Genomic DNA, 22,528 nt, shown 5'->3' with positions numbered 1-22,528 from the left:
CCCAGGTCATCCTCAGGTTGTCCTCTCAGCATAAGGATGAGGCTGCTCGCCCCGTCCTTATGCCGGGAGGAAGGCAGAACACATGGTGACTGCCTCGATCCCCGCGATCTTCTTCTCCATCCTCTTCCCCTGATCCTCAGTGTTATACCCCAGCCACCTTTGGGTTCTGAACCTGGTTCAGAAATGAACTTTGACCAGGATGAAGCTTATTCTGACTTTTTACCCACTTCTCCTCCGGGCTCCTTCCAATTACAGACCCCAGCTGTGGACAGCTCCGAGGCTTCCTTAATTGGGAGAGATACTGAAAACATTACTCCCGTGGTAGAACCAGATGTCCCGAGTTCCCCAGGAAATGTATCCTTTAACAGAAGGGAGTTTTTGCATCAACAGAGATCACAGAAACAGGAACTTTGAAGTAGTAAACGTTTGGCATCTAGAGGGGATACTGGATAGCAGATTGCCTTCAGAACCTTTGGGGAGTTGGTTTCCCTTTGCTGTGATTGGATTTAAGTTCTATAAAAGTGTCTTGAACTGTGAACAAGTTGTGGTGTCAACGTAGCGACTTCTGAGAACACTTCACCGTTTCCAGTTCCCTGATTTCACCAAGCCAAGTCTCCTGTTCCTGGCAGCCAATCCGAGCCGCGACTCCCAATTTAATCCGGAGTAAATTCACGTCCTTGCCTTGTTCCTGAATCCAGATTGCTTTTAGCTTCGTCCTCTGCCTGCCTTGATATCCAAGACTTCCTAGTGACTTTGGACCTTGTTATTCACTCCTGCTTTCTTGTTGTTTTCCCAACTCAAGAACTTATCAACAGTTTTGAGCATGTTTCGTTTTCTGGACTTTGGACAATAATATTGGATATGTCTCTTCAACTCTTTAGACTAATTCATACCATTTCTTAAAGGACTATTGCTCACTCATCCTTTCCACTTATTCTTTCCTGAATTTATTATTGTTTTAATAAAGATATTATATGATTATTGGTCTCTGTGTGGTTTCCAGTGCTTACGCTGCCTTGGGTGCAACACTCGGGCTGTCCTCTTGGCATTATGTCAGGAGAAGGGCAAGACAGGCGGTGGCTGAGAGAACTCCGGAGGGCTCTCAGCCACCATGTGCCTTCTTCCTTGAGCCATCCTCCCGACATAAGGATGGGACTACTCGCACCATCCTTATGCCGGAAGGAGGACGAGACACACTGTGGCTGAGAGCACTCCAGAGGGCTCCCAGCTGCTGTGTGCCTTTCTCCTCCATCTTTTTGGTATAAGGACACTGAGAGTTTCCTTCTACCAAGAGGACAGGGAAAGTGAGGAGGGCCTGAGGTAAGTGCTCAGAGGACCACGTCTGGCCTTAGTTTTCCCATGCCTGATCTACACCATAGAATGCATCCAATTTCTTCTTCACTTCACTTCACTTCACTTCACTTTATTTCTTAATTAGTTGCTCTCCACCAGAGTGCTCCGAGCGACCTACAATTTAAAATATCATTCCACAATATAAAAACATTCAACATAAAAACATTCAACAGTGACTATTTGGCAAATTAGATCTGATTTACTTAAATGCACAACCAAACAGCCAAGTCTTGAGCACTTTTACAAAAGGTCCCAACTCCGACATTGCTCTAACATATGGAGGCAATGAGTTCCACAGAATTGGAGCATCAGTTGAAAAGGCTCTATGCCTTGTAGCTTCCAGGCGTACCTCCCTAGGGCCTGGTACGTATAGGAGATTTTCCTGGGAGGATTGAGGTGACCACTGATGGAAGAAAGGAATGAGGTGGTCCCTAAGATATCATGGTCCTTGGCCATTTCGAGCTCTAAATGTCAGGATCAATATCTTGTAAGAGACCCGATGTTGTATTGGTAGCCAATGCGGTTGTTTCAGAATCGGTGTAATATGGGATCTTATAGATGATCTCGCTAGCAGCCTGGCCGCCGCATTTTGGACCATTTGTATCTTCTGGGTTTTTGTCTTTGGAAGGCCGGCATATAAGGCGTTATTTGATCCCACTTTAATTGTCATTGGCTTAATGCTATGAAATCCTGGGAGTTATAGTTTTACAAAGTCTGCCAAAGACTGCTGAGGTCTCATCACATGCTACTGCCATGATCCCAAAGCATTGAGTTGTGGCAATTAAAGTGAGGTCAAAGTGTATTCAATCTAATGCAGATACAACCTCAGACTTAGGTTGCATCTACACGGTAGAATTACAAATGGGAGAGACATTTCCCAGTGGCCCAAACCTCATTACTAGAGAGCCACAAGGTTGATATAGCGAAGTTATTACCTTCACTTTATTGCGCATTGTGCTGTAAGGTTAAACTTTATTGCACAACATCATGTCTCTTCCATAGTTGCATTACACCAGAATCACAAATGAACCTTTTTTTATTGATCACTATTATTATTGTGCTGGCAATATTTCCTGTGCAATAGTTTCTCGCCACTGCAGTTCCAATATTGCAAAGTGGAGTAAGTTCTTGTGAGAATTCTGAAACTGTGTGATTACGTAGTTGTTGCAAAATAGAAAGAAATACATAGTGCAATGCGCTGGATAGAGCCAACATGGGTAGGAATGAGAGGCTATGTGGAAGACTGAATTTGTATCACCAAAGTAACAGCATCGTGCAATGGCTTATGCAATGGCTGGTTCCAATAATGTTATTCGTTCACTTGCTTAAGCAATGTGGTTTCCATGAAATAATAGGCTAAAATGATAACGTCCTACAACAACAGAGCCTTGTCATTGTAGTCTGGCAAGCTCAGCCATTATTTCCATTGTTTTAATTAACTGTGTGCTAATTACCTCCATTAATTACGGCAAAATCACTGCAAGCAGAACAAGAAAACAAAGGAAGTGCTAGTCTTTTCATTCTCACCGAAGGCTGACAACATTTTTATGTCCCGAGTGACCGCCCTAATTCAACACTGCCAACACAGAATATGGAATGGAATTCACCAAAAATCGCATCTAGATTCTGAAGATTTAAAGCAACTGACTTTGGACAGATAAATATGCCAGTTTTGCTACATGTCCTCACACTTTCCAAATTAATTTAATTTAAAATCTTAATTTATTTATTAAAATACGGATTTCCAATCCCTTAGCTATACATCTTAAAATGGCACAAAAGTAAAAAAGTACCTTCCAGCATGAAAACGTGGACATGCCATAGTTGTTAATGGGGATGAATACCCAAATTAGAAGGGACTTCATTAGTTTGCTTTTGCCTGGGATCTTGGACTAATCATTACAAAATTTGGGGAGTTTAATTCTTGTTTGTTTGCTCCAAAATCAAAAATGGAAATAAGCTTTTCATCTCTCCCTACCTGCTCAGGGGACGTTGCCCAGATGTGCTTCCATCCTGCTAGGAGACTTCTCTCATGTCACTGCAAGCTAGAGCTGACAGATGGGAGCTCACCCCAAAACCAAAAATGGAAATAAGCCTTTCATCTCTCCCTACCTGCCCAGGGGATGCCCAGATGTGCTACCATCCTGCTGGGAGGATTTTTTCATGTCCCCGCAAGCTAGAGCTGACAGATGGGGGCTCACCCCATCTCATGGATTAGAACCGCCAACCTTCAGGTCAGTAACCCAACCTTCAGGTCAGCAGTCCAGCTGGCACAAGAGTTTAACCCATTGCTCCACTATGGCTCCTGTGAACTCCATTGGAATGAACTTTACAGATTTTGGGGGGTAAATTCTTATTCTCTCCCCCAAATCTATTAACAGAAATGAAAATTTCATCTCTCTATACTGTCCATGTTGAACCATCTGTTAGACTGGCCTTTGCAGAAATCTTTTGGGTAAATTGTTAATGTCTCCCACAAATTCACAAAGAGGAATGCGATGTTAATCTCTCGCTACCCTCCATGGTGTGAAATTCATCGGAAAGAACTTTACAAATCTGGGATGGTAAATTCTTATTCTCTCCCACAAATCCATTCACAGAAATGATATTTTCATCTCTCCATCCCATCCATGTTGAACCATCTTTTCGATTGACTATTGTAAAAAATGTTTGGGTAAATTGTTATTGTCTCCCCCAAAGCCATAAACAGAAATGAAATCTCTCCTTACCCTCCACGGTGTGCAACCCATTGGACTGACCTTCCATCAAGGTGTGGTGGATGCTCCAATAGACGCTGAGGCAGTGCTTCTCCTTCTTCATGCCCCGCTTGCACTTGCAACCGTACAGTTGGCTGGAAAGGAGGGCCGTGACGGTGTTCCGGCACTGGCTCTTGGCATCTGGGCCCAGCTTGTTGGCCCCGTTGCCAGCGATGCATTGCCGGAGGGTCCGAAACTTAGAGCTGCAGCTGGGATCGTTGGTGCAGGATTCCCCGGCCTGGAGACAGTCCCGGGCCGACTTTACCACGTCCGTCATTCCTTCTGGAGAAGAACGAGAGAAAGGAAAATTGAAGTGGGACAACATCCTCAACCTTTAGGTGTCCTACCAGATATCTATAGAGTCACAGAAACATCTCACTAATATCACTCAACTGTAACATCCAGCAGCCCTACCGAGCCTAGCTGATGGAGAAAAAGTCTGAGATCTACAGTTGTACAACACTTGGTAGGCATCACCACTATAGAATTATTGCAGTTTTGTGAGGATTTGTAAAATTTGTAAAATAATGGGTTGACTGGAAAGGTATGTGTCGACAGCTGATTGGCTGAGCCAGCCAGGAACCAGAATTCCGATTGGCTGTCGTCTCTAGCTTGCTGCAGAGACAAACAAATTTAACTGCCACTTTCATCTTGGAGAGTGAAGAGAGCGCTGACTGTAAATGGTCAGGAAGGAAATGGCTGCCAACCAATAACAGCAGCATCAATCACTACTACAAGCTCTAGAACTCAATGACAGACTCAGTTTTTAGACTCGAAATGCGCCAATTGTATATTTATATGTATATTTTTTATGAATGTTTAATGTATTTGATTTTAATTGATTGAATGTTCTGTATTATTTTATATATGTGTTTTTATTGTAAGCCACCCTGAGTCCCCTGTTGGGTGAGAATGGCGGGATACAAGTACTGTAATAAATAAATAAATAAATAAATAAATAAATGACTCTCTGAAGTCTGATTATTTATAAGGAAAATGAGGCATATTTAAAGACTTTTTAAAGGGACCATTTATTCCCTATGTTCTCTGTGTGAATTCAGAAAGACTGCTGTATATATTGTTGCCCTGTTTGATCTTTTGAACTGAAGGAAAGATACTGTTACTTGTTACACAAGCCTGAGTGACACTCTATTATACTGCAGGGTTTTTCTTGGCTCAGATACTGTGGTAAAGCTTCCATTTATTTATATCTACAACCTTCAACAAGTTTGACCCTACTTTAAGTACTGTGGCTCAATGCTGTGGTATCATGGGATCTGTGGTTTGGTACACATCACCTCTGACAAAGGAGAATAAAAACAATTCCATGGTATTGAGCCATAGCAGTTAAAGTGGGTCAAACTGCATTACTTTTACAGTGTAGATCAGGCCCAAGTTGGCCCATGACAGTATATGGATGTACCTTCAGAGTGCGGCATGTTCATCAGTCTTCAAATAGAGATTTTCATCTCCAGAACAAGTCACAAGTATACTCTCTAAGGCTAAATGTATGTCAAGGCCACCTCTAAACCAAGAGTGGGCAACTGTGGAAGGAATGGGGCATTTTGGCCCCAGTACCCACTGGTGGGCTTTACTGATGTTACTGGTCCAAGGTCTTGGCCAAATGGAGATTCAAACCCTGGTCTCCCGGTTTCCTAGCCCAACACTCAAACCATGGGCCACATACTGAGAGAAGGGCAGTATATACATGATCATGTATTAGTCAACCTCTTGTATAAGTTTTGGTGCAAAATTATGGATTTTGAAATGACATGTGGATAAGGTCATTCAGCACTACTAACATTCCTCCAAGAGGCAAGAAGTGATATTATGGCAGAGGGAGTGGATCGGTCAATGTGTCTTTTCAGTTCTTCTAAAACTCTGATTGCACACAATAGTTACACTGTCATATGAATAAGTCAGTTCAGTTTTTTTAGTGTCAGTTTTTTTGACCAAACTTTCTAGACTTAAGCATGAATACATATATTAAAGAAATGAAAATACATTAAATAAAACATACCACACTGGCTGTGCACCCCAACTGCCCCTTATCCTATTGAAACACCCAAACCTATGCTCTTTCTTTCCGCCTTCCACTCCTTCTAAAGATCAACAATTCAAACATTCAGCCTCAGCTCTTCGAGTGTTTGGAGATGAAGGGACGTTCTTTCTGCCTGCCCGAAGCAGGATATTTCAAGAGGAGATGGCAGCAAGGCATAGATGTGAAAAATCTCTCAAAAACACTCGGAAAGGAAATGCAAAGTAGCCCCCCTGCTCCCGGGTGTGAATACTCGGGGAGAAAAATGTTCTTCCAAGTATAAGAAGAACTGGACATTCAGCTAGGTTGCCTTGAGGATGTTACACCACTGTCATCAATAGGGATCTTGTAGGAAAGGTGATGAAAGAGGCATGTGTGTCTCCAATGTTTAGGTATTGGGTTCCCTAAACGTTGGGTTTTGGATCTACTCCTTGTTTTTTTTCTCTTAAAGCAAGACAAGCATAAAGAAGGAAAGAAAACAGAAGCTATTTGATTTTCCTTTGGTAGCAGGAAAGTGAGAAGCTAGAGTTTTGGATAAAGATGCCATGCCAACCATATGACAAATAACTGAGTCCAGATTGTGATGGTATATTTTAGAGAGCTGGGTATGTTTAGCTTAAGGTGAGTCTATACTGTAGAATTAAGGCAGTTTGGCACCACTTTACCTGCCATAGCTCAATGCTATGGGATCATGAAAGCTGGAGTTTTACAAGGTATTCAATCTTCTGTGCCAAAGAGCACTGATGTCTTCTTGCTCAATCAGAACTCTGAGATTTCTAGAGTTATCCATGGTAATTAAAGTGGTGTCAAACAACATTAATTTTACAGTGTAGAGGCAACCTTGCGGAAGACTGAGCAATGATATGATAGCCATCTTTAGCATGAAGAAGATGGGGCACAATTTTCTTCTTCTGCTTCAGAGACTCAAACATGATCAATGGATTCTTTATGCGAAAAAAAGATTCCAGCTAAACATTAGGAGGAACTTCTTGCCCATTGACTTTATCACTTGAAGCCACTATTTCATGGCAGTCGTGTGATTCTTGATAGTGGAGACATCCCAACATGAGGGCTGTTGCACATTTCTCCATTTGTGCAATGGTAACATTTCAATGATCTGTAGCTTCACAAGTTTACTTGTAATTCCGCCCTTCTGCTACTCTGTAATTTTTGAACGCAGTTTCACAATTCCAGGTATGATTACTTTAAAAAGACCAAACAACTCCCATAATTCTTTAGCATTGAACCGTGGCAGTTAAAATGGTGCCAGACTGCATTAATTCTATCGTGCACATTTAATTATGCATTCATGATCATGAAAAGGAATTAATGACAAGTAAGGAGAATACACCTAAACATTAGGAAGAATTTCCCGAATGTAAGAAGAGCTCTTCAGCACTGGATCTGTATGTCTCAGAGTCTGGTGGAGGTGCCTTCTTTGGAGGCTTTTAAACAGAGACTGGATGGTCATTTGCCAGGGGTACTTTGATTGTGCTTTTCCTGCATGGCACGATGGGGTTGTGTTATCAAAAAATCGACTCCCCGTCTAATAATAATAGCCATAGATTTAAAAATTATTTTTACAGATCTCAGCTGGGTCTCAGCCCAGCCCAACCCCAAACATTCCTGGGAGGATTAACCCCCCCCCCCCTCCATGCCATAGGCAATGTCCATCCAAAAAATACAATGACCCCACATCCCTTATAGAGATTTGCACTGTCAAAACATTTCAGGCTTCTTCTATGTCTTGATTCAGGTTTATACTTTATTTAAAAACAGAGAGGGGAGAAGACTCACAAATATACAAAAAAACTGGGGTGCAACCATAGACATCTTTCTAGGCACCCAAATAAACTTAATATAAATTGTTCTTGGGAAACTGTTGGGAAACTGAACATTCAGGAAGCCCTAACACCACAAACTGATCAATTCTTCTTTTGTGATTGTGAGGAAACCCCTTGGGTTAGGATTAGGCTATGAGGATTGACCTTTTTCACCTCCCGAGAAATAAAAATAAAGAAATAAAATTTCCTTATCTCTGTCACCCCAAGAAACACCTGCACACACATACACACAAACACATGAAATCATAGATTTCTTCAATTAACAAAACAGACCCAGCTCTTTTCCACTGGGTGGCTCTTTCCTTTTTTCCTAACTTCTTAACTGTTACAAAACTTTGAGTAATTGAACTGCCAGCCCCAGTATGTTACCATTCTTTTTCTACAACTTAGCTGCTGCTGTACAGTTGACCAGCGACTCAAGGTTGTTAAATATCATAACGTATACTATATAGTGCTTATATGTCTTTGGGTTATGTGACTGTCTTGAGAAAACAACACAAATTCTCCCAGTAGACTCCCTGATGAGAGACTGATTGTCAGCAATCCTCAAGACTCATCAAGGATTTTGTTTACCCACTTGATTGACTTTCCAGTTTTCCAAGCCTCACTCGAAGGAAGTCTCAGCTAATGAGAAGACTGATCCTAGGAAGCATGTCTCCTGACCAATCAGGAGAGGAAGAGGGTCTTCTGAATGGCTGCTGAAGAATCACAGAATCATAAAATCATAGAGTTGGAAGATACCTCGTAGGCCATCTGGTCCAACCCCAGCCAAGAAGCAGGAAAATTGCATTCAAAGCACCCCAACAGATGGCCATCCAGCCTCTGTTTAAAAACCACCAAAAAAGGAGCCTCCGCTACATTCCAGAGCACAGAGTTCCACTGCTGAACAACAAAGGGGAAAAAATGTTTTGTACCATATTGCATGTTATGATAGTTCTTTTGGCAATTATGCTGTTCTATCATCCATCTGGCCAGGTGAATAAACCTCTGTTATTGCCTTCAAACCAAGTCATGTTTTTCCTGGCATGCTGAGCAATGGACCTAAACTGGCCCCTGGTGGCAGATACTGATTTCGGTGACAGTTGGTCTGGGTGGCCCATTTGGTCTCTTCCAACTCTATAATTCTAATATGTAACTAATTAGTTCCCAATTCTGCAAGTAGAGAAGTTGATCAACATAGCACTTTTGGAAATGGGCCAGTCCTTTGCAAAGTGAGTAATTTGAAAAACTACCACTGATTATTCTTTGTCTAAGAAAACCCAAGTCATGCCTTGGCACCTTCATGCATAAAATTGTTGCTATGTGGCTTCAAGTCATTTCCAACAAATGACAATCCTAAGGTGAACCTATCACAGAGTTTTCTTGGCCAGATTTATTCATAGGGGGTTTAATTTCCTCTGAGGTTGACAGTGTGAAACCAAGTTCACCTATTGGTTTCGGAGCCAGTGGGGATTTGAACCCTGGTCTTCAGAGTCATAGTCCATTCCTCAAACCACTGGACAATATTGTGTACAAGATACTCAGTTTCCCATATGAGATTGCCTGCTTAGAATAGAAGCTTCTCTTTAAAGATCTTTTCTTTCCATGTTTTCTTTATGTGCCTTTGCTCAGTGAACATGTGTATACACGTTTAAGATTTTTACCTCCAAAGAGCAGGATGTCTCTGCAGAGGTGCAAAGGTGAATGTTATAATCTTTAGTAATTTCTCCCTAAATTACTGAGTCACAAGGGATAAATCAATGGGTGGAGGCAGCTAGCTAGCCTTTGAGGGTCCCCTTTCCTACTGTAATGCAAGAGATGGGGCCAAGGAGCCCCTTCCACATGTGGAACAGCAGCAGATCACCAGAAGCCAAAATACCCCTCCATTCACACAGTGTGAAAAAATAGACTTATTAAGTACTTGTGTCTGATCTTAGAAATGAGAGCTCAGTGGATATGATAGGAACCAGGCAGCAGATATATATAAAAGCGAGAAAGGCTCAGGGGTCAGAAATTTATTGACAAAGGCAATAAATGAACAGTGCCCTCCAGTCAAGCTCTTTGCTGCAGCCGGGAGAGCAGCGGGGTTGATATTTACCACCCAGAATACTCATGCGTTATCTTTATGTTGGAACAGAGGGCTCTGGGCGACGTCAAATGCTGCGCTCCCCATGACCTGCCCTCTTATTAGTTATATCATGAAAAAGAAAAAAAGAAGGCCAGTGGGATTTGGGATTTGTTGAAAGTCTCTGCGATAAGGCTTGCATCTAGTGAGGTTGAGTTTATGTCAGGGATGTAGCTAGGCTGTAATGGGGCAGAACTAAATTCCTGGCCTGCAAGCCCATTGGGATGTTGGATGCTACCTTATACGCTGTCCTGCTCTCAACATCCAACAAGATTTCTGGATAACAAAGTCAGAAGCCATGGAACCAAGAGGTATTTGGTGGAGGCTTGGGAAAACCAGAAATCAGCGTTCTAGGTACAATCCGGGCTGTGGCGCAGCTGGCTAGTAACCAGCTGCTATAAATCACTACTGACCGAGAGGTCATGAGTTCGAAGCCTGGGTCGGGTTAAGCCTCCGACCATTAAAAATAGCCCCAGCTTGCTGTTGACCTATGCAGCCCTGAAAGACAGTTGCATCTGTCAAGTAGGGAAAATTTAGGTACGCTTTATGCGGGAGGGTAATTTAACTAATTTACAACACCATAAAACTGCCAGCAAAACACGAGGAAAAGAATGAGGAAGAACAGCCACCAAGTGGATGGTGAAGCAACAGCTCCCCCAGTGGCCGGAATCGTGAAGCTGGAAAGATGTTAAAATGCCTCTGTGTCTGTCTAAACTGAATGTTGTTTGTCTGTTGGCATTGAATGTTTGCCATATATGTGTTCATTGTAATCCGCCCTGAGTCCCCTTCAGGGAGAGAAGGGCAAAATATAAATTCTGTAAATAAATAAATAAATAAATACATAAATCCAAGGGTCATTAACCTGGCCCTTACCTATATTTAAATCTGCTTGGTCACTTTACAGCTGATTTCCAACTCAAAATCATCTTCCCTTTTTGTGTGTCTTTTCATGTACGTTGTATTCTGATATAGACACTTTTTATCAGTTTTGATTGTTGCCCATTCATGTCCTATATTGGTCGCACCTTGCTATATACACCAGACCACCAGCTATATATATATATATATAGCTTCACCTTGCTATATACACCAGACTGCACACAGGTTGAGGTCTTTTTAGTTTATTTAAAAGCAAAGGTAAAGTTCCAAAAAGTGGTTACAAAACAAAGTCATAGAGAACAAATCCAGAATTCACGAAGAGTAAACAAGGTCCCAACAGAGCATGACAAAGTCCCAAGAACATGAACAAAGAAGCTGCAAGGTAATCCAGGAAAACGAGAGTTAAACGAAAGTTGCTTTGACAAAGGTTTGTCTCCAAACACATTGATTTAATACCCTTTGCAAAGAATGAAAGGCATTTCTCTGGCCTCTAACCTTGTTTGCAATTCTCACACTCCCCCAAACCCTGAATTCCAAACAGTCAACTCGATCTAAGGAACCTGTTTTGTCAAGGTCAGCCTGCTCGTTAGTTTGCCGAGCCTCATTATCAGACTGAGAACTGTCCTCCTTTCCCAAGTCCATTTGCACCTGGCTAGTTTCAGTATCAACAACATCATTCCTTGCTGTGGGAAAATGAACTTGCTCTCTGTTCCTCATTTTCTACAACAGGGACATTTTGAACCTGATTGTGAACCTGAATCCCATCATCCTCATCAGAGTCATTCTGAGGTTCCAGCTGAGTCACAACAATTGGACTTTTTACTGGCTTGCGATGATTGTTAATATTTTGTGTTTTTAATTATGTTTATTTAAACTATGGCCTGTTTAAATTGTTTTTATTATGATGTTCGTTGTTTAACTGTTGATTTTATGATGTTAATGTGGTTGACTGGGCTTGGTCCCTATGTGAGCCTCTCCGAGTCCCCGTTGGGGAGATGGAGGCGGCATACAAAAATAAAGTTGTTGTTGTTGTTGTTGTTGTTATTTTATTTTATTATGACACAGCAAACAAGATAGATATGCTGGATTTCGTATCACAAAATCACAAGTCGAACACTTCCCAAGTGTCTAGGACTGTGTGATGTATTTTCGGATGATGCGTGCAGATCCCAGTAGGGTGGCCTTTTGCAGTTGACAGATCGTAATTTTGTCAATATCTATTGTTTCCAAATTCCGGCCGAGATCTTTTGGCACGGCACCCAGTGTGCCGGTCACCACCGAGACCACCTGCACTGGTTTCTGCCAGAGTCTTTGCAGTTCAATCTTGAGGTCCTGATAGCGGCTGAGTTTTTCCTGTTGTTTTTCGTCAATGCGACTGTCACCTGGGATGGCAACATCAATGATCCAAACCTTTTTCTTTTCCACAACTGTGATGTCTGGTGTGTTTGTGTTGTTGTTGTTGTTGTTGTTGTTGTTGTTGTTGTTATTGTTGTTGTTATTATTATTATTATTATTATTATTATTATTATTATTATTATTAAGCACTTTTGCAAGAGCCAAGCTGCAAAAAGAACTGATATGAAACAATTTGCCTTGAGAATGTAGTCTTCTTGATTAGGTGACCTATTCAGCCAATGCCATGATCTCAGACAGTATTTAGGGAGAGCGTTCTCTGGCTATGCTCCACCCAGTGCTTTGATGGCCACCTTTCAATCTGTTTTGCAATCTGGCCTGCCTCCTGAACCTCTGCCTTTCTCGGAGTCTAGTCTTTCTTGGAGACTAGATGGCTCAGAGACTCCACTTCAAGTTCTGATGCCAGCCCAACTTTCTGAACTGAATAAAGGTTGTCACATTGCAGAGGAGGCAGGCTTGTTTTCTGCCGCTCCTGAGATATGAAATGGAGTGATGGATTCAAATTGCAATAAAGGAGAGTCCACCTAAATATTAGGAAGAACTTTCTGAAGGTTTTGGCAGTGGAATATGCTGGTGCTGGGAATCTCAGTGGAGTCTCCTTCTCTGGATGTTTGTAAACAGAGGCTGGATGGCCACATGTTGAAAGAACTTGGATTGTGTCTTCCTACACAGCAGAATGAGGTCAGACTGGATGGCCTTGGCAGTCTCTTCCAACTCTCTGAGCCTATATAGACCCCAGTTTCTGCTTGTGAAATGCTGGACGGTATGCCTTCCTCTGTGTCAGCAAGGGCTGCTAGGAGTTGCAGTCTTGTCACATCCGGCGGGCCCCCTGATGCCCACTTTGGGTTTAGGCTCTCAAGGCCGGGAAGAGAAGCTCGGCTAATGAGCGGACCGTTTTCTGCCAGGTTCACAAGGGACCGACTGCGGTTCCTCCTGCAGCTGCTGAGTGCGAGAAAGCAGGGCTGTAATTGGCTAATTAAATCTGCCTTGGATCCTGGGGTCTTCTGGGGGATATCAAAGATCAGGCCAAAGAGCTTACCTGCTGCCTAGGTTGTCTTCTATTATCGCTCCCTTTGGAGGCCCTTACGGGTCTGTTTTACTTCGGTCCTCTTCGGTTTGGAAACCCGTGCTTTCCTGTGTGCAAAGCTTGGTTTTGGCCTCCTACAAAGTGCTTCGGTGTCTTTGCACACTCAACAAATTGACTGTTGTATAAATGCTGATTATTCCTTGTAGCCTTTAGAGTAAATCCAGCTTCTTGCTATTTGGACACTGCTGCTGAACATTGCTTAAAACTTAGGGATTACCTATATGAACACCTTGAATCCAGAGCTGCTGCTTACATGATGTATGGTGAATTCTAGTGAATATCCCAGGTTTTCTGCCTTTAACCCAACTTTGTTCCAGTTTAGGCTAAGTTGGAGGATATTCTGGAGTTTTGCAGAAGTGTAGACAGTTGGACTGGATCCATTTCAGCCCAATTCACTGTCCGGCTGGACATGGCTCAATGCTGTGGCATCTACAGGAGTTGTACTTTTATAAAGTCTTTAGCCTTCAGTGCCAAAGAACGCTGGTGCTGCACTACATCTGCCATGGATTCAAGGCCATGTTGTGACTCAGCCTTTGCCATTGTGTGACTCTAATGTGCCTTTGTGTGACTCTGATGAGGATTCTGGGTTATATGTGCATAATGATAGGATTCAGGATGAATTTGAAGATGACTCTGATGCTGGGAATTACAAGAGCATTCTGGCTGTGGGAAATGAAGAGCGGGGAGTTGTTCCCATGGGAATAAATCATGATGTTGTTTCTAATGAGGAATTTCAGGTGCAGGAAGCAGAAAGGGAGGATAGCGCTTTGCCTCCGCCTAATAACAGTAACGAGTTCAGTGGCCTTGATTCTGAGGATCTCGATTGGGCTACAAGACAGGAATTCAGAGGGTTATGGAGAAGTCTTCGCATAGCTAATAAATGAGAGGTCAAAGGGCAAAGAAATGCCTTTATGTCATGCTTTTAAAGCAGTCTGCTCGCAGAGAGCTCTCTATCAATGCAACTCCATTGCTTGATCTAGAAGCAAGTCTGCTTTCCTGTGCCAAGTTTGCTTTCCTGTAATATCTCGTGGATATATTCTGTTTGCTGGGACTTTTGGCTTCTATGAAAAGGACCTTGTTTTTATGCTCTATGTTTCTATGGATTTATTGCTTATAGCCTTGTTTTGTACCTATCTTTTGGAACTGAACTTTTACCCTTTCATGAACGATCTTTTGCCTATTTTCTAAATAAACTACAAAAGACTACATCCTGTGTGTGGCTTGGTGTCTTTAGCAAGGTGAAGCTAACCTGAGGTGCAACAGGCCATCCAAACTGTTCCTCTCCAAATTCCCAGCCAAAGCAAATTTCTATATGACTCCATAGATCAGATAGTCACATACTTGCAGAACTCTGCTCCTGTGTGGGTTTGTCCTTCAAAAGTTGCAGGAGGCCTGTGTCCCTGACTCAAAGAGCGGGCGAGGGTTCATTTCCCCTCCGAAAGGGGAGCCGGGAACATTATGGCGAAGACATGCTGAGTACATTTGCTCTTGGCATCGGCACTGCCTTTCTGTGCCCACTCCAGTGTGAAAGTCCCTCATTAAGAGCTCCCGGCAGGCAGCCCCCAGGGACTCGTTCCAAACAGGGGCCTAAACACTTTAGCTCCGGCTTGCTGGGTTCATGGCTTAGTCCTCCGGCAGTTCCTGACCCCACGTTCAGCACATCCATGAACACCGGAAGGTGAAAGGACCAAAAGGAAGAACTGCTTTAAAACCGAGTTCTACCGATGATCCACATGCAACTCGGTTCTGCTTCATGGGTTTCTTTCTATTATTTTTTTTTAATCTACGGCACTTTCACTCTCATGGCTTTTCCAGACAGGGTACCAAAATACAGTAGAGTCTCACTTATCCAACACTTGCTTATCCAACGTTCTGGATTATCCAACGCATTTTTATAGTCAATGTTTTCAATACATCGTGATATTTTGTTGCTAAATTCGTAAATACAGTAATTACTACATAGCATTACTGTGTATTGAACTACTTTTTCTGTCAAATTTGTTGTATAACATGATGTTTTGGTGTTTAATTTGTAAAATCATAACCTAATTTGATGTTTAATAGGCTTTTCCTTAATCCCTCCTTATTATCCAACATATTCGCTTATCCAACATTCTGCCGGCCCGTTTATGTTGGATAAGTGAGACTCTACTGTACACCAGAATTTGATTATGAGTGCATCTATACTGTTGAATTCATGCAATTTGTCCCCACTTTAACTGCCATGATCCTTACTTACTTACTTAGTACTTAGGCGATCCCTCATAGTTCGAGGAGGATGGTCCTCCTTTGTCTTCGCTATCTTGGGGATGGATCCGTAGGTGGCTGAAGAGCCCTATTCTTGATCTGCATGTTCTCCCGCAGTAAGGACATCGGTTTCCAGGTGGAAGGCGGTCCCGGTCGGGGTTGGCTTGACGGGCCTTCCTCTTGGCACGTTTCTCCCTTAAGCCCTCTATTCGTGCCTCTTCAAACTCCACAGCACTGCTGGTTACAGCTGACCTCCAATTAGAGTGCTCAAGGGCCAGGGCTTCCCAATTCTCAGTGTCTCTGCCACAGTTTTTAAGGTTGGCTTTGAGCCCATCTTTAAATCTCTTTTCCTGCCCACTAACATTACATTTCCCGTTCTTGAGTTCGGAGTAGAGCAGCTGCTTTGGGAGATGTGATCGGGCATTCGGACAACGTAACCAGTCCAGCGGAGTTGATGGCATAGGAGCATCGCTTCAATGCTGGTGGTCTTTGCTTCCTCAAGCACGCTGACATTTGTCCACCTGTCTTCCCAAGAGATTTGCAGGATTTTTCTGAGGCAATGCTATGGAATTATAAGACTTTTCCTGCTATGCAGGAAAAGCACAATCAAAGTGTCCCTGACAGATGGACATCCAGCCTCTGTTTAAAAGTTTCCAAGAAAGGAGCTTCCATCAGACTCTGAGGCAGAGAGTTCCACTGTTGAACAGCTCGCACGGTCAGGAAGTTTTTACTAATGTTCAGGTGGAATCTCCTTTCCTGTAATTTGAACCCATTGCTCTGAGTCCTAGTTTCAAGAACAGCAGAAAACAAGCCTGTTCCCTCTTATTGAATGTATATATGATAATCCTTATCTAAGGTCTATGTGGCCAGAACAGAATGCATCCAGAGCGTGTTTGTTGTTTAGGAGGATGTTCTCAGAGTTTGGCACTGTATGTAGCCAAAACATGTGCTCGTTGGCCCTGAACATAATATTGCAGTTACAGCATTTATAGCATAGCAAACAATACAGGCCATGGGGAGGTTAGCTATTTTGTCGAGTTGATCAAGCTCACTAAAACAGATCAGCATACATCTGAATCTTTAATTCTTATCTTTTGATAACTCCATCCACTTTCTCCCTAGCCATGTCCCATGCTCTGCAACTGTCCCATTTTATCCTTTTCCATCCCTCAATTCCAACTACTTATAAAATGTCCCAGTTTCTACTTCCCAGTTGTCCTTTTTTAGACTGTAACATACAGATAGAGGGACTAGATTCAGAGGAAGCAGACATGAAAATTAGAAGAAATAAATAAACTATTTCTGATATGCAGTTGATACCATATTATTGTTGCTTTGTGACTTTGGGTCATTTCTGACTTATGGTGACCCTAAAGCAGAGGTTCTCAACCTGGGGTCCCCAGATGTTTTTGGCCTTCAACTCCCAGAAATCCTAACAGCTGGTAAACTGTCTGGGATTCCTGGGAGTTGTAGGCCAAAAACATCTGGAAATCCCAGGTTGAGAAACACTGCCCTAAAGTGACACAATCATGGGGTTTTGTGAGGCTAAGGGTATGTGACTTGCCCAAGCTCAGTCAGTGAGATTTCATGGCTGATCATGGATTCAAACCCTAACCTATAGATTTCAAGTCCAACGCTTAAACTCTATTCAATGCTGATTTCTGCTTGTTGAAAATCCCAAAGCTTTGAAATGAATACAAGAAAAAGTTAAGGAGGAAAATGAAAAAGCAGGGCTACCGTTGAATATTAAGATGACAAAGATAATGACCACAGATGATTTATATAACTTTAAAGTGGGTAATGAAGACAATTATTTCCTATATCTTGGCTCAGTCATTAACAAAAATGGAAACGGTAGTCAAGATAACAGAAGACAATTAAGACTTGGAAAGGCAGCCGTGAAGAAACTAGACAAGTTCTTCAAGTGTAAAGATGGATTATAAATTGAATATCCCTTATCTGAAATGTCTGGGACAAGAAGTATTTATGATTTTGGAATACCTGTATTTGCACCTGCTTCATAATGATAATGAGATATCTTGGAGATGAATTCAGATCAGTCACCATGTGGATAATTTGGGGTGTTGGAGCATTTCGGATTTCCGAATTCCTGATAAGTTTATCAAATACCAAAATTAAAGCAATCCAGGCTGCTGTTTTTCAGATTTCTATGTATAGATTTTATTGCACGACAGTGAAAAAAAACCAATGTGAAGAAAATCAGCTCATTAGAAATGTGGTGCTGGAGTAGAGTTCTATCGACACCATGGACTTCCAAAAAGACCAACAAATGGGATTTAGAATAAATCAGGCTCAAAACAGCAGTAGAAAAAGAATAAGGCTACATTGAAGATGTATTGATTAGTCAAGGAAATAATATAGTTGAATTTGTAAGACTTTGGCAAGAAAACTGATCCTTAGGGACTTCTCATTCATAGGGTCACTTTATGCTGATGTTGAATTGATGGGAAATAGCATCATCATCATCATCATCAACAACAACAATAACTGCAGATAATGAAACAGTAAACTCTCCAGACTCTTGTAGACACTTAGAACAGAGGTCCTCAAATTTTTTAAGTGGCAGGCCGGTTCACAGTTCCTCAGACTGTTGGGGGCCCGGACTATGATGAAATAGTCCAAACTTAGGATTGTTGTTGTGTGCCTTCAAGATGTTTCAGATCCATGATCTTGGAGGGCTGCATCCAGCCCAAGGGCCTTAGTTTGGGGACCCCTGACTTAGAATCATAGAATCCTAGAGTTGGAAGAAAACTCATGGGCCATCCAGTCCAACCCCCTGCCAAGAAGCAAGAAATTCAAAACACCCCGGCAGATGGCCATCCGGCCTCTGCTTAAAAACCTCCAAAGAAGGAGCTTGTTGACCTATGACGGCCTCATGAATTTCAAAGTTTTCTTGGTTCAATGAATATGGAATCATGGGTGTTACAGTTTCACAAGTTCTTTAGCCTTCTCTGGAGCCCTCGGTGACGCAGCATGTTAAACCACGGAGCTGGCCACGATTATTTTTGCACTTTATTGATTTTTAAACTGTGAAACTACCTCTACCACGCTGAAGTTTTTCCCCTTGGACCAGCTCCGTGTTTTTAGCCCTGTTTTTAACCATTTTATGCCGTGCGCTGACTTTTATAACTGTTTATTGATGTTATGTTTTCATTGATGCGACATTGTTTTATTGCCGATCTTGTTTTATTGTTTTATTGCTGTTATTGTATTGTTGTCGGGCATGGCCCCATGTAAGCCGCTCCGAGTCTCTCCGGGGAGATGGGGCAGGATATAAAAATAAAGTTATTATTATTATTATTATTATTATTATTATTATTGCTGAACTCACTGATTAGAAGGCCAGTGGTTCAAATCTGGGGAGCGGAGTGAGCTCTCACTATTAGCCCCAGCTTCTGCCAACCTAGCAGTTCGAAACCATGCAAATGTGAGTAGATCAATAGGTACTGCTCCAGTGGGAAAGTAACTGCACTCCATGCAGTCATGCCGGCCACATGACCTTGGAGGTGTCTATGGACAACGCCGGCTCTTCGGCTTAGAAATGGAGATGAGCATCAACCCCCAGAGTCAGACATGACTGGACTTAACGTCAGGGGAAAACCTTTACCTTTACCTTTACCTTTAGCTTAGCCTTCTCTGCCAAAGAGTATTGGTGTTTTACCAAACCACAGCTCCCAGTATGCCATAATATTGTGCCATGGGGGTTAAAGTGTTATCAAATTGCATTAATTCTTCAATGAAGATACATCCTTAGATTGATTTGTCTTCTACGATGCCCTGTGGTATAAGATGGGATATAAGCATCCTCATAGACAGCTAGACAGCCGATGATAGATAGATGATAGATAAATAAATAGATAACCGAGGCTGCTAAACCTCCTCTGCTAAATGGATTTCCAGCCCCCTTCTTTGGGGAGAGCGAGTTCCCAGGCAATAACTATTCAATCACTTGAAGTGTGCAATGTAGAAATGCCCCGGGGGACCAACCTCATAAAACAAAACCCAGAATGTAGGTTAATCTGATCCATTCACAGCCCTGTTGTTCAATCAGAGCGGGCCTGTTATGTCAACAAAACACGGAGACGCTGGAGGAAAATCCTCATATTTAATTACCGTCTTCAGCTTTGATTGGGAGCACGCATAGTTATTAATAAGCTGCGCTTGATGCTAATTCGTAGGGCTAATATCCCAAGTGGTCACCGGGGGTTGGGGATGAGCGGGGGACGTCTTTCTCTTCAAGTGAAAGGAAATACCGTAAGTAAAGGACATGATCTGCAAGAGGCGATGAAATTGATTATGGAGTTTTGCCGGGAACATGTGTACTATCGAAAAACTCCCAATGTGCATCAGCATGTTTCCTGCTTTTTGGATCGACTGAGCCTTAAAGGAAAATTACATTTTCTATCACATAATCAATGGGGGTTAATGGAGCCTCTCCGAGGGCTTGGGCGCACCTTTCCGTGTTACTCCAATTGGCCATTTCCCCGAAAGTTTAGTGTTTAATCAGACTCTAAAGGGCTGCAAAGAAACTATAGACCAAGGGTTTGGGAAGTTCAATTGCAGGCTGCAGAGAGGGGGGTCCAGTAATAAACTGGGGAACATTCCTTCCCTGCTAATAGTAACCTACTTCTCAATCAGTTCAGTGCCAAAGAAATTAAACAGATTGGCTTCCACCCAGCTCTGAAGTAATATGGGTCAATAGATAGTGCTAGGCTTTGCTTGGAAAAGAGATGGATGTGGATTTCAACTCTCCAAATCCCTGTATTAGTTGAAGGAATAATAATAATAATAATAATAATAATAATAATAATAATAATAATAATAAAGATAATAATAATAATAATAATAATAATAATAATAATATTAAAGAATACACACAAAGGGTCAGAAAAATTCTCAAAAGCAAGCTCAATGGAGGCAACACCATCAAGGCCATAAACATCTGGGCCATACCTGTCATAAGATATACTGCTGGCATCATAAACTGGACACAGATGGAACTGGACAATTTGGACAGAAAAACAAGAAAACTCATGACCATTCATCATTCTCTGCACCCTCGCAGTGATGTTGACCGGCTATATCTGCCTAGAAGATCAGGGGGCAGAGGACTCTTACAAGTAAAACAAGCAGTCAAAGAAGAAGAACATGCCCTGGCAGAATATGTAAAGCAAAGTGAAGAACCTGCTTTGATTGAAGTCAAAAATCAGAAACTCCTCAAAGCACAGCAGACAAAAAACCAGTACAAGAAAGCCGCACTACAAACTAGAGCTGACAGCTGGCACAACAAAACATTGCATGGAAAGTTCCTTGACAAAATTGAAGGAAAAGCTGACAAGGAGAAGACCTGGCTCTGGCTCACGAATGGGACCCTGAAGAAGGAGACAGAAGGCCTGATCCTTGCAGCCCGTACAATAAAATAATAACAATAATATTTTTATTATCTGCCTCTCCTTGTGGCTTGAGGTGGGGTAACAAATAAATACAGCAGAGTCTCACTTATCCAAGCCTCACTTATCCAAGCTTCTGGATTATCTAAGCCATTTTTGTAGTCAATGTTTTCAATATATCGTGATATTTTGGTGCTAAATTCGTAAATACAGTAATTACAACATAACATTACTGCATATTGAACTACTTTTTCTGTTGAATTTGTTGTATAACATGATGTTTTGGTGCTTAATTTGTAAAATCAGAACCTAATTTGATGTTAAATAGGCTTTTCCTTAATCCCTCCTTATTATCCAAGATATTCGCTTATCCAAGCTTCTGCCGGCCCATTTAGCTTGTATAAGTGAGACTCTACTGTAAACCACTTTAACTCAGGCCACATTTACACTGCCGTATAATCCAGTTTAAACTGCATTACAATGGCCAGTGTAGACTCATATCGCATTGAACTGGACTATATGAATCTACACTGCCATATAATCCAGTTCAATGCAGTTAATCTGCATTCTGAGACTGGATTATATGGCAGTTTAGATTGGGCCTCGGTATTGATAGTTAAGGTAGTGTCAAACCATTGCCTTGAATATTGGGGTTTGTTCCCGGTGTGCAAGCACCAATGTTTCCTAACGAAGACATGCAAAGGTAAGGACAGAATCAGAGGTTTATTGCTTTGCCGATCAAAGAAGGATGTCGGGGGAGAATCCCAGATCTGGCATGCCTTCTGTTCACAAACATTGGTATGTTATAGACATTCAAGATAACAGTCATTGTTGTGATTGGTATAAATTATGACCACTTGTTGTCTCAGTGGTTTGATGTACTTTTACGGCTTGTGTTTTGGTAGATTCTGTATGGTGGGAACTGTAATAAAGTTTCATTGGAAGAAAACTTAAGTCTTTGCTGTGCTGATTTTTATTTCGTGTCAAAAGCATTGCATAATACATACATTTAAAAGTGATGAAATAAAGGAAATCACAAACATCTAAATAGTTTTAGACCTAAAGCAGGCAACAGCGACCGCATTGTCCATAGCTTTAAACAACTCCTCCTCAGTGCATGAGGCAGGGCATTGTGGGCAAGCGCACATATGAGGAGTTGTTTGTTCTGCTCCACAGTCACACAAGGTGGAGGATTACTCCAGGTAGTGCCACCTTGCCAGGTTGTCTTTGTCAGAGTAATTCGCAGCGTAGCAGCAGTTGTATGTTGTCAATGGAGCGCAGAACGAAGAGACGTCAGAAACGACGTTAAAAATATATACAAAGTTTTACTATACAAGACAAACAGAATTGCAGATGAATACAGGCTTGGCTTTCACTCTAGGCAGACACAACTCAG

The 22,528-nt window shown here is 42.0% G+C and overlaps 1 protein-coding gene across 2 annotated transcripts in view; it reads right to left on the bottom strand.

Annotated features, from left to right (window-relative positions):
• gfra4 (GDNF family receptor alpha 4) overlaps positions 1-22,528 on the bottom strand; it is a 223,647-nt gene that overhangs the window by 103,982 nt on the left and 97,137 nt on the right. Inside the window, exon 2 of one of the 2 annotated variants that reach the window (XM_008117828.3) lies at positions 4,083-4,391. In XM_008117828.3, coding sequence (XP_008116035.1) covers positions 4,083-4,391 — 309 coding nt within the window. The remainder of the gene's footprint in view (positions 1-4,082; positions 4,392-22,528) is intronic. The other variant, XM_016996293.2, reaches the window with a different exon arrangement.

Source organism: Anolis carolinensis, chromosome 5 (assembly GCF_035594765.1).
Source record: "Anolis carolinensis isolate JA03-04 chromosome 5, rAnoCar3.1.pri, whole genome shotgun sequence".
NCBI lineage: Eukaryota > Metazoa > Chordata > Lepidosauria > Squamata > Dactyloidae > Anolis > Anolis carolinensis.
The sequence above is the reverse complement of the archived record's forward strand: the minus strand, read 5'-3'. Positions and strand labels throughout refer to the sequence as shown.